The sequence below is a fragment of the Pezoporus wallicus genome, unplaced genomic scaffold (assembly GCF_028554395.1).
Source record: "Pezoporus wallicus isolate ANWC-B61680 ecotype Strahan unplaced genomic scaffold, APGP_CSIRO_Pwel_v1 scaffold_13428, whole genome shotgun sequence".
NCBI lineage: Eukaryota > Metazoa > Chordata > Aves > Psittaciformes > Psittacidae > Pezoporus > Pezoporus wallicus.
The window spans coordinates 1,504,980-1,519,161 of NW_026637482.1; the positions used below are offsets into that span (position 1 = coordinate 1,504,980).

Below are 14,182 nucleotides of genomic sequence, written 5' to 3' on the forward strand. Positions count from 1 at the left end.
ACAGTAATCAAGCAATAAAAACCAATCTGATTTTCAGTTCTACACCTGAGTCAGCTCTGGGTCAAGCTGCTTTACCCATCCCTCTGGGCAGCATGAGGTCTCCCCATGCTTCTGCATGGCTGTGCAGAGTTGCCAGATCCTTTGTGCTTGCTGCTGTGCCGGACAGGATTGCCGGGAAGGCAATGAGCTGTGTAATTTATGTTGGAATGTCAGCATCTGGACAGGTGTAAAATTACACCTTGTTATCACGGGGTGGGGAGCAGGGGCTTGGGTTTCTTGGACAGTCGTGGTCATCTTTCAGTGAGGCTGCTGTTGGGGACACCTGGAAAGCTTTACCTGCTGGAGTGGGGCTGTTATTTCAACACAAGAAGCCAGCGAGGAATGTGCTGTCCTTGCTGTCCTTGCTCCCAAAAGGACTGGCTAGTCTTTCACTTCCCAAACGCAGCTGTTGTGTTGGATTTATTGTGCCTAGCTTGGAAATTGTCTGTGTGAGACAGCCAGCACTTCTCATGACAGGGAATTCTGATGATCCTTCTTCCAGCTCCGGCTGAAGGGGTGGTGGTACACTCGAAACAGGGGAGAAACTAATTCTAGGTAGATTTTGTGTTCAACTTCCCTTCAAAAGCAGGGATGTACTTGGTGAAACAGTGCCCAGTTGCTGCTGCTCATGGTAGCTGGTGCTCACACTGGGATGTGGGAGCTGGTGTTGGGATGCAGGAACTGATGTTGGGATGCAGGAGCTGGTGCTTGCACTGGGATGCCGGAGCTGGCGCTTGCACCAGGATGCAGGAGCTGGTGATTGCACCGGGATGCAGGAGCTGGTTCTTGCACCAGGATGCAGGAGCTGGTGATTGCATCGGGATGCAGGAGCTGGTGCTTGCACCAGGATGCAGGAGCTGGTGATTGCACTAGGATGCAGGAGCTGGTGCTTGCACCGGAATGCAGGAGCTGGTGATTGCATCGGGATGCAGGAGCTGGTGCTTGCACCAGGATGCAGGAGCTGGTGATTGCACTAGGATGCAGGAGCTGGTGCTTGCACCGGGATGCAGGAGCTGGTGATTGCACCGGGATGCAGGAGCTGGTGCTTGCACCAGGATGCAGGAGCTGGTGATTGCACCGGGATGCAGGAGCTGGTGCTTGCACCAGGATGCAGGAGCTGGTGATTGCACCGGGATGCAGGAGCTGGTGCTTGCACCAGGATGCAGGAGCTGGTGATTGCACTAGGATGCAGGAGCTGGTGCTTGCACCGGGATGCAGGAGCTGGTGATTGCACCGGGATGTGGGAGCTGGTGATTGCACCGGGATGCGGGAGCTGGTGATTGCACTGCGATGCAGGAGCTGGTGATTGCACTGCGATGCAGGAGCTGGTGATTGCACCGGAATGCAGGAGCTGGTGCTTGCACCGGGATGCAGGAGCTGGTGATTGCACCGGGATGTGGGAGCTGGTGACTGCACCAGGATGCAGGAGCTGGTGCTGGGATGTAGGATCTGGTGCTCACGCTGGGATGCAGGAGCTGGTGCTGGGATGTAGGAGCTGGTGCTGGGATGCCGGAGCCTGCAGTCAGATGCTGGAGCAGGACAGCCCCATGTTGGGGGTGAGGAGGGTTGTAAGGAGGGTTGTAAAGCATTCACTTTGTGGGACATATTGCTCCTCTGGAGGCACAGCCTGACCTTTGCTGGGACCCGCCTTGGGGGGCTGAGTGGAGTGGCTGTGAAATAGTGATCCCCCAAAAAACCTGGGAGAGGTGGAAGGATACCAAGGGGCTGCAAGCACAGGGGTCAGGCCCACAGCAAGTCCATCCTGCAGCCTCAGCCCTGCCTGGCACAGATTTGGGATGTGCTTCATTGAAAACTGTAAATAAACCTGTTCCACCCACTTTGCCTAATACACATCCAAATTCTTAACTAGGGGAGCTGTGCAGGGGTGCATGCTGATGTGCCAGGAGGTGTGGAGTCAGCTTCAACATGTGCAGTGTGATGCATTTGGGAGCCTACATTTGCTATAGATGCCCACAGGGGATGCCCATGGATCCTGTTCCTCCTCTCTTGTGAGCTTATATTCTTTCCACTTTTCCATATAGAGAGTAGCTGGATGTGAAAACATCACCGTTTTTCTCGTATAGGGAAAGGGACCAGACCCTGTTTGTCTTTGCAGGAGAATTACCCTGCAAGAGGCACCAGGCCTTGTGCTGCAGTCATACCCAAGGGGCAAAAAATGAGTCTCAGATGTCTGGAATGGCTTCTGGGATTAGAGTCCTTCCTCCTTTGCACTGTGTGGAAGGTAAACCCACAGAATAAACCTCCAGCTCTGGGGTGCAGAATAACTGGGGGTCCTACAGGTACCAAACAGCCTCCCCCTCGCTCTGCTGTCTCTACGAAGGTTGTTTTCCTCACAGCGACCCATTGCTGGGCTAACTAAGCAATTTCATGTAAATCTTGCACAGCTAGAAGGTATTTACTTTGTTTGCAAAGTCCTTCTGCTGCTGCTGGATTTGTGCCACCAATTTATGTCAGGCATAGGCAGAGCACTGTGAGAGTTTTCCTTTAATTTAATGATGTGGCTCCTAGAAAAAGCAAGGAAACCCCAGTTAGTGATGAGATTTGGGTAAGTTTTCTTTAAAGTATTCACCAGTGGGCTGGCTACTGAAGCCAGGCAAAGGAGAAGCATTTCAGGGTGGGAAAAATGACATTTGCTAAAGCAGGAAGGGAAAGCATTAACACAGTAAATCAACAAAGGAGAAGGAGCTTGTCCCAACTTGCCCTGGCTATCCTGGCACAGCAGCAATGGTCTTTCTAGAGTCCCCTGTGTTCCCTGCAGCAGCCATAGAGTGTAAGTAACGTAACATCTTGTTTTCTCCCAGCCAAAAGCAGTAGTGGTATTGCTGTGGCTGAAAGGAAACAGGGTGGGAAAGAATGGTTAACATCTTTAGTAGAATTCCCCTGCTGAACATGTCTTACAGGCATGGTGGGGAAGGGGCAGATAGGGTCCCAGTCTGGTTTGTGTTGGAAGGGACCTTAAAGCTCATCCAGCTCCGACCCCTGCCACTGGCAGGGACACCTTCCACTAGAGCAGCTTGCTCCAAGCCCCTGTGTCCAACCTGGCCTTGAACACTGCCAGGGATGGGGCAGCCACAGCTTCTCTGGGCACCCTGTGCCAGCGCCTCAGCACCCTCACAGGGAAGAGCTTCTGCCTAAGAGCTCATCTCAGCGTCCATAGAAGGCCCCTCTGATGTTACCCAGACAGGGATTTTTATCTTGTGAAATTCCCTGCGCCAAAAAAACAGATGATCCCTTGGGCACCAGTGAAATCATGTCCTTGCTGCTAGGCTAAAGCTCAGAATAAACCTCCAATGTTGTATGATGGACAGCTCAGGAGCTACAGACAACATGGGAGTAGATACGGAGTGACTTTACTCCACTCCTGAAGGCACATTGTAGTGTATGGATGGAGAGAACAAGCCTACTTTGGCCACACAGCCTGCAGAGGATGTGGCAGGAGGGTGCTGGATAAGGGCACCTACCTGGCTGCTGCTCTGCCATTGTGTTCTCATTCCTGCAGGAGAGGGACAAGACTGCCAGGGGCTCTTGTTCTGGCAAGGCACGTGTAAGCTTGTGGTAGATCAATAATGATATTTCAAAGATTTTTATGAAGCCCTTTATTTTTTGTCTTAAGGCTTAATAAAAACTGTTACTCGAAACTAAAACTTTACATATATACAATACAAGAAATAAATTATGTTTTAAGTCATACAAAAAACACAATATACAAACAGGGCTTTAAAATCACTCTAAACATGGCACGGTGACAAGTCACAGATACCAAAGGCTTCAGTTATTGAAGCCTTTGCACAATACCATGGAAAAAAAAAAAAGCAAAACCCAAAAAGAAAAACAAAACCAAACCAAAACAACCCAATCAACCAAAAAAAAAAAAAAAAAAAAGGAAAAGAAAAAGAAACAGAAATATCTCCAATGTGCTTGCTTTGGTTGGATTGAAGCTCTACAAAATCTCGGAGAATTGCAGGCCTCAAAAGGACTTGTTAAGTCTTCAGATCTGGCAACACCACTCTTCGAGACTGCATTTCTGCACGCCGAAATTCAAGAGTCGTTCCACCGAGTCTCCTTCCCAAAAGCAGATAATAATGTAGTTCACCTCTGGCAAGGTCCACTCTGCTGTAGCAAGCAGGACAGCTTCAGTCTGCCCAGCTCAGAGCAAAGCCAAGTTCACCTGGCACCAGGGAATCCAACCGGGATCTGCCATTAGGCAATGGGGGTAGGATGTTGTCTGTTTGGCTCAGTTGAGTAATTCAGCGAAAGATAAGGTCTTAACTGTGCACTGGTACCAGAGCAGCACCAGGACAGAGGTGAATGTGTTCTCAGTAGTTAAAGGGACTGGTGCAAAGCTCTTCTGAAGCAATCACGGTTCATTACCTTCCTCCTCCCTTACAGTCAGTGGTGAGGCAGCTGCTTTTTGCCTCTTACAAAGAGATCAACACGTGGGACTGGGCAGTCTCACCGCAGACAGTGACCCAGAGCAAGGAGCAGCTGCCAACACCATCGTCTGCCATCTGCAACGTGTTCTGCCCTAGGTACCGTGAGGACGGAGTACCACCTTCTGATAAGGTAAAATACAGAGATTTAAATATCAGCCAGATAGAGAACAGGTTATTTTTAAGGCAAGCAAAGGACAAATTGTAAGTGGCATTGTGCTTATCCCCATATTCCTCCCCTGAATATCCCCAAACACTTGACCTGTGCTGATCTCATCTTTCCATAGCCCATAGTGCTATTGGACCCACATTAACTTCTATGCTAGATCCTAATCTGTTTTTGACAGCTCTGTTGCCAACAGTGTGATGGGCAGCTAGCACTATTACCTTCTCAACTCCAGTGGTTGGCAAACCAGTAGATCATTGCTGAGCTCTAGATCTGTGAAGATCTCATCCATAGTTCTAGTTAACGGGAAATGCAGGGCAGGAAATGCAATGTGTAACAGGTCAGGGTAAGTTTAAATGCACAAACCAGGCTTCTTGGGGAAGTGATAACATTGGTTTAGTTATTCTAGATCCAAGCCAGAGTTTTGCCAAAGGATCTTGCCATCTCTGTAGCCACCTAGGTTGCCCAGCGGTGTCTTTAAAGAAGTCTTCAGAGCACATTTGAAACAGATCTGGGAAAAGCAGAGAGAGGAAAAAATACAGTTAAATGCAGAAGATAGGAGGAGTAATAGAGAATTCCTAAGAAACTCTGGGACACTAAGAACAGGTTTGGACAGTACAGGTTGGTATTTTACTCTGACAAAGCAGCACTTTGCTCAGTAGCTGCTCAGTGAGAGCCTGAAGCAGACATTATGCACACAAGTAGGCTGCAAAGAGAAATTACAGGTCTTGATGCTAGACTCTGCCTGTTCAGATCCATCCAGAGTGAACAGATGTATGCAGACGCAGTCTCCAAGCAGGGAATTATAATCATGCAGTGACTTGGCAGGAATGGAGAGCAAAGAGCAAGTAACTGCTCGTGATCTCTGGGAAGGATCATTTCCTAGAAAACACAACGTGTTGGAGCTCTTATCTGCCTCGTGTAAAAGCTGTACTCCACGAGGAAGGAGGAAGGGCACATCTGCCAGCAATTCTGCTTTATGGGGGTTACAGAGAGGCGTATCAAACCAGCCTTTTATTGTACCTGCAGGAATGTTTACTTGATCTTTCACAACTCTGTGGCAGAGCAACAAGTTTTTGCACAGAGGCTCCATTCACAGAATTGCTTGCTACTGTATGTAGCACAGCTTGATGGGTTTTGCCAAACCTGGAACCAGCTTGCATTTCTGAGCTGAGCTCTGCTGCCCAAGAGGGCTGTGCAAAGCACAACTTCCACAGTGCTTTGCTAGCCCTAACATGCACTTTGTCTCCGGATTGGAAGTGACAAAGCTTTAAGTTTACAAATTGGAAAGTAAGAAAGAGAGCAAAAGGCTGAGTTTCATCTGAAGCATTGGGGATTCATTCAGAACACGACTAGAGGCAGTCTGAAGCAATCAAGCTATCACTGCTAGGACCAGATTTACTGTTAGTCAAGCTCTGAGAACTGATCCTAAGTGTCTGAAAAGGCCCCCAGAGGTTAAGCAGGGCTGAGATGCTCTGTCAGTGGCTGAGTTTGCACTCTTCTGAACCAGAAGAGACTAGCATAGCTGGAGATGAAGCAGTAAAAGTCATTACTGTAATGCCAGAACAAGACCTCAGCTGTGTCTTGCTCATGCAGTTGAGTTCAAACTTTAATCAAAGAGATTTATTGGCAGCTCGAGGTCTTCTACCATGCTGAAAAGATCTGTGAGGCAATGCCCTGCACTCCCACCTTTCTTCTGTTTTACAGGGCAGTTAATAGATGCTCCTAATTAGCTCTGCACTATTGCAAGTGGTAGCACCTCATTTTGAGCGTCTATCGTAACAGCAAGCAGATGGGTTCTTTGGGCCTAAGGATTGTGTTATACTCACTTGGTAGTAAGCATGTAAAGGTACAAGATGACAAACCATCATCAGAAGTCAGAAGAATATCACCTAGCTAGTGACAGTTGAAGGCACACATGAAAATTAACTCTAATAGCTGTGAATCTTGGCTAGAATTTATTAACTTTCTCCTGAAAGAAGAAGAAGTTCCAGGAATCTAAACCAAAAAAAAAACCTAAAAATCTGGCTCCACTCATCCAGCACAGCCGCATGCACCAGACAGGATTTCTCTTAGCTGATTTTTTCCTACCTTTTTTGCCATTCCTCTGTGCACTTCACAAACCAGAGCTCCTTACCAGGAGTTATACTGGTTAGCTGGGCATCCTCCACACAGAAAGCAAACCTAAGAGGCGGAATCAGAAGTCAATAAAAGGTACCTTTTGCCTCCATGATTAGCAAACATGTAATACGGATTGCAGCTAATTCTAGGACAAGTTGTTTGATCTGACATTCTTCCTGTGGAGTACCTTGATACACCATTAGCCTGTTGAACTGCTGTTTTATTTCCTACTTTATTTTTTATTTGAGAATCCTTGCTTCTACTACCCCTATGTTTCATAAATTGTAGAAACTGGGACGCAGAAATACCTAACAGATGATAGCAGATGTTTTAGAAAGCTTTGAGAAATGTGGGAAATTGCCAGTATCAACTGCTGTTCTTTGATAGATCTGGACTACCTTCAGAACAACATTAACATGAGATTTGGGAGTGCAGGCTGCATGCTTGGCAGCTTTTTGTTGGCTGTTCAGGTAGCTTTCCAGTTATAGACATCTCAGGAACACTAAGGAGTTGTTGTCACCATGTTAATGGTTGCAGTCTTAGATCTGGTTTGTGCCAAATCAGCACATTATGGGTGTAAATAATAACCATGCTATGTTTCAGTATTTTTGGTCCTGTCTCATTTTTTGGTGCTTTAACCTTTTTGGTATGACCTATACCATCTTGAAGTAGGCTAATTTAGTCCCCAGAGGGCAGGCAGGGCAGCTTTCTAAACAAAGCAAAAGAATATCCCAGATCTCACATATGGTAACTAGTTTTGCTTAAAACCTAGTTTGCAACCTCATGCTGGCAAGTAACCTACTCTCCTACACTGTGAGGGAGCATTACCTCGTACACTGAAAGCAAAAGGCAGTTCAGAGTACCAATCAAGTTCAAACCCCCAACTTTTCCTGCTAGATTCTGAGCATTTCTCCTTTGAATCAAGGTTTCCAGTGAAATCCCATGCAGTCTAACACAGTCATTACCTCTGCTGCGTCTCCCCAGATTTCACACGGATACGTCGGATATGCAGCTCCTGGGAAAGCTTTGCAGGCCGATACCAGTAGCTCTTCAGCTCTTTCCATAGGTCGTACCATGACTGAGATGTTCCCTCCCAGGTGAGCTTTATTTTCATCAGTTCACCCATGTCCTTTTCAGTATACACCAGGAAGGTGTTAGTAGCGTTTAGGCCAATTTGATCAAGCCTGAAAGATAAGCAGGGACTTGACATCTCTTCCTTATGGAAGTATGCCAGATGCTCGTTTATTCCACGCAAGCAGTTAAACAGAGCCCTCTGAAGCTTATCAAGTGCTCCACGTTCCCCTGTCACCAGTTAATCACTGATTACACTAAAGAAAGTAAGCTTAGATCCCTGGCTCAATATAATGCAACATGCATTTGGCTCAGCCATTCTTCCGTAGCTTAAAGGTAATTTCAAGCTTTGTGTTTCTTCTGGAAGAGGCTAAAGGAGGTCAACAGTTCCTCCAGAGATCTGGGTGATTTCAGAGTACATCCGAATGGTAGGGGGAAAAGCAAAACGAAGTACCTCAACAATGATCCATAAAGGCTAATATGTAGAGGACTGGGCACATCAAATTGCTTTTTCAGCAGTAAGTTATAATTAAAGTACTGAATGAAAAGTGTTTCGAATGGTGATGAAGCGAGGTTGCTAGGCTCAGATGCAAGGTTAATGTTACCTGAGGGAAAAGAATGATGCCACCTTGCCTAGTCCCAGTACGTCCTTAGCTAAACACCACAGGCCAGCTTACTTACATTTCTAAAGAGAGAGGTTCCGAGTCTCCATTGGTGCCATAAAGGGTGACGGAGAAAGTGGGATCAGCCTCTCCCAAGCCCTGGTAGCTGAAGACATGCATTTTCATCTGATAATGGTAGACTGGAAAGAAAAAAGGAGAGCACAGATGGAACTAACTTTAAGAGACAACATTTCTCAGCATTACTCTTTGTGAAATAGTGTTGGCTGGCAAAGGCCAGACCCTTTCTTTATCATCAATTGCTTTTCCTTGCCCTTACTCTTTACAGAGTTGATATTTACACCACAACAACAGCAGGTCCACCCTGGGGAAAGTTCCCCAAACCTTACACTGCTCTAAGGCTGGGGTGGTCTTGTATGACATGTGAAAACTGCACTACAGCTCTTTTGAGCATCCTTATGTCCAGAGCCCTGCTGATTTTCCATGGAGGAAGGATCACTGTGATGCCACAGGACAGCAATGCAGCCAGGTAACAGCAAAAGACTAAGACCTGGTGCTGCGCTGCTTTAAGGTGATGCCACTCTTCCACGTCTTTCCCAACACTGACTTTGGAGCCTGCTCTTAGAGAGGAGACTGTGCTCTTTCTAAGAAGGAAGCACACCTTTGAACGGCATGTCAGCTCTTGTTTTCAAGTACATCTTGCTGTTCCTTCTGTTCCGTGTTTTCCTGGCATTGTAGCCGATGCCGTTGCAGCGGTTCTTCCGGCAGCTCAGGCAGATGCCCTTCTTGAAGCGGCTGGAGTCGGTGCATTGGAACGCGAAGCTCTGTTTGTCCTGGTTCACGAGGGAGTCCACGAAGAGGTGCACAGACCGCTCGTGCTCACATTTAACCACTTCACCGATCGCTAGAGAGGCAGAGTTGCAAGAGAAACGTTTTGCTTAGGCACTTGCCACCCCAGCAGCTGGTAAGGTACAGTGAGCTATGCCTTTTTGCAGCCCAGCATGAGCTGAGCATTGCCAAATGTGAACGTGATCCGAACAGTAGCAATTCAAGAGGTTAGCGGAAGACAAGTGAAGAAGGCCATTTGTTTTGTCTCTACTATGAAGAAAGCTTTAAAGAGGATTTTAGACCCAGCACAAAATGACCATAGCTCATGATCAAGTGTTAGAGTGAGAACATGCTACTTCAGAATTAAAAGCAGGTCTAGTTTCTAGCAACTACCTCCAGCAGGCAGTTTAGAAGGAAAAAATAGTTTTCTGTGCTCTTGTAAACCAGATCATGCCCCAGCATCAACCCAAGTCTATTTGTGAGGAGTCTGCACTGACCAGAGGCAAAGTAAGTAATGAGAACTTACTCCCATAGGCAATTGCTCCCAAGACATCACTTAAACCACAGCCAGGCTGGAAGTCTCCCCCATTGGGGTAGATGTCAACATGGCCTACAGGCATCTGGATCCCAATGCTAACACCTAGTGTTTCCCTTGTGTAGGTGTGAAGGACATCCACAAAGTTAGCATCATCGGGGGAGAGGCGCTTGCTAGGGTCCACTCCTTCAAACATAGGGCCAGCGGGATCCAAACCTGGTGTTAGAGACAGTATGCAAGATGCCAGGTAAGAAACTGGGTTATTTCATACAGAATACAGCCAGGAGCCTGCTGCTAGCAGCCTTGATAACACAGACAGTCCCTGCCTCATAGCTGATGCTGTCCCCCTAGGTCTCTTCACCATGGGCTCACTGAGGGAACAAATGAAGATGTCCCATGCCACTTTTGGTACAATACAACTCTGTAGTAGCAACAGTCTGCCCTACAGCAATGGTTTCAGAATGCCTGTCAGAAGCAACAAGTTTTTGCTAGGTCACAGTGAAGAACACCAGAAGAGGTCTAGCACCACACAGAGACCAGTAGTAGCCAAAGCTACCTTGGCTTTGTCTATTTTCAGACTGGGCATACGGAGCAACTAATACCAGTTTAAGCAGCAGCCAGGTAATCCCTGCATCTGAGATCCCATGAAGGGTTTGGGAGGTTCTGTCAACCTCACTGCCACCTGAAGCTGTGCTCTTGAGCCATTCCTAAACTTGACTGTTCAGTGATTTTTCTTTTCTTTTCCTCTGCTTAACTAAATACACATATTTACTGCTAGGTTCTGAGGAATTCTCACTGCCAGTGTCGCATCTAAGCGCTTAATACAACCCTTTGTACGATGCTTTAAGTTCTCTCATATTGAAATCAGCTTTCCTCTGGAGTCAGAAGCATTCTCTTCAACATATTTTCAGAATGAGGGGTTGGGGTTGGTGGGTTTTGGGTTTTTTGATCAAACATCCCACGGGACAAACAGCACCCAATAGTTCTCACTTCCACTAGTTCTGAGCTGTAATTACAAAACCCAGTATCACTCAGGAGCTTAGGATTTGGACAGTAAGAGTTTGAGTTGGGCTTGTTTGAGGTAAATTTGAAGACAAATGTGGGTTCGTGATCAGGTTATGCTCTGAAAGGTTTTTTCATTGACCCCACACACACGCACTTAAGGGTTCAAAATGAAGACACTTCCTCATGTGAAAGGACCCATGCTCCCCACTGCTGCCACAGGTAGGAAACTTGTCATTTCTGAACGTGCAAGCCCAAAACAGCATCGAAGCAACACAGGAAATGAGCCTCTTCGGGGAAATGCCCTGCTGTTAAGAGAAGGTAAGAGACCACTTAAAAAGCCACTTGCCTGTAATCCTGCCTATTGTCCCATGGACGTGGTTACCAGCAAAGCCAGCCACGTGAGCGCCCAGGCTGTACCCGATCAGGTGGACGTTCTCGAGCTGGAAGAGTGGGGTCTCCTGCATGGAAGAAGAGGTGTGATAATCTTCTCCCCTGTCTTTGAGGGCATCTGCAGGACTATAAAGTCCAGTTCCAAGAAGTGACTGGAGCGAGGGGGCAGACAAGCATGCTTCATTCTTATTCCATCAAGACACAATGAAGGATTTGGATGGCACTTGTCATTTGCCCCCAGCCACAGTACCCAGCTTCCAACCCCGATTATGATACTCTTCCTTTGAGCAGCAGACCTCTGTACTGGCCACAGACTCCATGGTACTACACCATGGGCCTTTTCTCTTTTCCAACCTGTTGGAAGCCAAGGTTAACTTTGAATGCCCAGCTCCTAACTTGCTCAAGCAGGACTCCTAAATGGAACTGCTGGAGCAAGTGCAGAGGAAGACACAAGAATGATCAGGGCCTGAAGCACCTCTCAACAGGCTGAGAACACTGGGGCTGCTCAAGCTGGAGAAGAGAAGCTGCGTGGAGACCTCAGAGCAGCTTCCAGTGTCTGAAGGGGGCTACAAGGGTGCTGGAGAGGGACTCTTCATCAGGGACTGCAGTGATAGGACAAGGGGTAACGGGTTAAAACTGAGACAGGGAAAGTTCAGAATAGATATAAGAAAGAAGTTCTTCCCTGTGAGGGTGCTGAAGCACTAGCACAGGGTACCCAGAGAGTGGCTGCCCCATCCCTGGCAGTGTTCAAGGCCAGGTTGGACACAGGGGCTTGGAGCAAGCTGCTCTAGTGGAAGGTGTCCCTGCCCATGGAAGTCCCCCTCAACATCACCGACCCAAGCGCGCCGCAAGGCAGCGTCTCCAGGAAAGCACAGGGCTGAGCACACACCTCAGCTCTGAGCCACGGCCCCGCCAAGCCTCGGGGTTGGGATTACACCAGCTCGTGAGCGCTGGAGCTGGTGAATGCTCCGTTCCCTTGTGCAACATTCCCCCACAGAGCATTACAACAGAGGCTGTTCTTAACTCGCGTTACCTGTAACCAGTCAAGCAGCCTAGCTATGCTTTTTCCAACAATCTGTGTGTTGTTCACGGCATCGGTGTAGAGCTGGTGGGCGAGGGAAAGCCAATCCACCACCACCACGTTGGCATCCTTCTCCCTCTTCTGGAGAGCGGATACCAAGCTGCCCAGCCAGGTTTCGAACATGCCACTCATCTAGAAGGAGATCCAGGTGTTAGTTTCCATCTCACAGGACCCAGATTACATATTCACAGTTGGGTTATTTGCACATCATTTACATATCCTGCTCCAGCTGCATGCTGGTCCTCTGCAAGCCCCACTACTTCTCAGCGTTGCACTAGTGGTGTAAGAAAAACAGGTTTTGAGAGACTCTGGGTCTTGCTGGTTAAGGCAGGAGTGAGAGGCATGCATTACACGCCTCCTTATCTCCCTTTTTCCCAAGGGTTTCAGAAATTCTGATGGATTGCAAAATGATTTTCCAGCCCTGGCACTGTGTAAGCTCTGTCAGAGCTAAGTCCCCTCGTGCCACATGCTCGGCCACATGAACTCCAGAAGAAGAAAGCTTGGTAAAGTCTATCAGCCCTCCGTTTCTTTCAGCTGAAGTCAAGGCTGCAGACGCACAGCTACGATTGCAGAAAGGCTATACATGTGTATCGAGACATGTGCCACCCGCAGAGGGGTCGATTAGTTGGGTTTTAGGGAAAAGCCTCAAAGTTCCCCTTACCATGCTCACGTTATACAGGCATGATGTGGTCTTAGCAGTTGTGAACAAGTTGGGTGATTTCACAGAGCTATAGAATGCAATTTAAATTAAACGATCCAGGGACCTCGGGCGCAGACACTAAGAGACCACAGTGCTGAAAACAGGAAAAGCTGTCCCAAATCCCACATATTCTGGAGCCCCAGAGCAATTACAGCGCACTTCACACTCTGCGAGCGGACGGACTGAAGACCGAGCATCCCGCGACGCTCCGTACTTACGGTCCACCCGTGGATGATGAGGAAGGTCTTGGCTGTCACGTTGAACCTGCAGTCCTCCAGGCACTTGCTGTGACCGACGGCGATCGCGCAACCCTCCTCTCCGGCGTGCGACGCGGAGCGGAGCGAGAACTTCACCCGCGGCTCGGCTGCCGTCGGCGCAGGCTGCTCGGCGACGGTGGCATCTGCAAAGCGGAGCGGAGCGAGGGGTCACGCCGGGGAGGGAGGGAGGGACCCGCGCTCCGCAGGGAAGGGACCGCGTTCACCCACCTCGGGCCGGCAGCGCAGCCGGCGCCGCGGTGCAGCAGATGACGGCGGAGCAGAGCAGGAGGGCGAGCCCCGGCATGGCTCGGGATGGATGGGTGGATGGATGAACGGATGGGTGGAAGGATGGACGGAGGGATGGATGGATGGATGGACGGACGGACGCACCGACGGAGGGACAGGCGGCAGCAGCGCTGCTCCGCTGGCGGCGGGGCCCTTTAAGGGGCTCATGGCACGATGGGCGGTCCCTGCCGGAGCCGGCCAGCAGCGGCGCTCTCATTGGTCACGCCCTCCGTGACGTCGGGCAAAGAATAAACGAAGAACCGCGCGCCGTCGGGGGGAGGGGGTCACGTGTGGGGAGCCCAATGTGGGGGGACACGGGAAAGTGGGGAGGAGGAGGTGTGTTTATGTGTGTACACGTGTGTGTGTACATGTGTGTGTGTACACGTGTGTGTGTACACGTGTGTGTGTACATGTGTGTGTGTATGTGTGTGTACGTACAGGTACGTGCCTATGTATGTGTGTGTACATGTGTGTGTGTGTATGTGTGTGTATGTACAGGTACGTGCCTATGTATGTGTGTGTACATGTGTGTGTGTATGTATGTGTACGTACAGGTACGTGCCTACGTATGTGTGTGTACATGTGTGTGTGTGTGTATGTATGTGTACGTACAGGTACGTGCCTATCTATATG

The 14,182-nt window shown here is 48.8% G+C and overlaps 1 protein-coding gene across 1 annotated transcript; it reads right to left on the reverse strand.

The window, feature by feature from the left end:
- Positions 1–4,077: 4,077 nt before the first annotated feature.
- On the reverse strand, positions 4,078–13,589 carry LIPG (lipase G, endothelial type). Its single transcript, XM_057405683.1, has 10 exons — positions 13,493–13,589; positions 13,226–13,407; positions 12,260–12,439; positions 11,183–11,294; positions 9,823–10,047; positions 9,130–9,372; positions 8,530–8,650; positions 7,743–7,961; positions 6,748–6,840; positions 4,078–5,167 (listed from the first exon to the last, which is right to left on the reverse strand). Exons 1-10 carry the CDS (start codon positions 13,566–13,568, stop codon positions 5,146–5,148), a joined length of 1,473 nt encoding a protein of 490 aa, XP_057261666.1. The 5' UTR covers positions 13,569–13,589; the 3' UTR covers positions 4,078–5,145.
- Between the last annotated feature and the right edge of the window lie 593 nt (positions 13,590–14,182).

Bases quoted from the DNA above. Each gene is read 5' to 3' on its own strand.
- LIPG (XM_057405683.1), bottom strand. From the start codon at position 13,568: ATGCCGGGGCTCGCCCTCCTGCTCTGCTCCGCCGTCATCTGCTGCACC. The intron at 12,440-13,225 runs GTAAGTACGGAG...ATCTCCTTCTAG, and splicing joins TCATCATCCACGGGTGGACC to ATGAGTGGCATGTTCGAAAC. The intron at 7,962-8,529 runs GTAAGTAAGCTG...CTTATCTTTCAG, and splicing joins GAACCTCTCTCTTTAGAAAT to GCTTGATCAAATTGGCCTAA.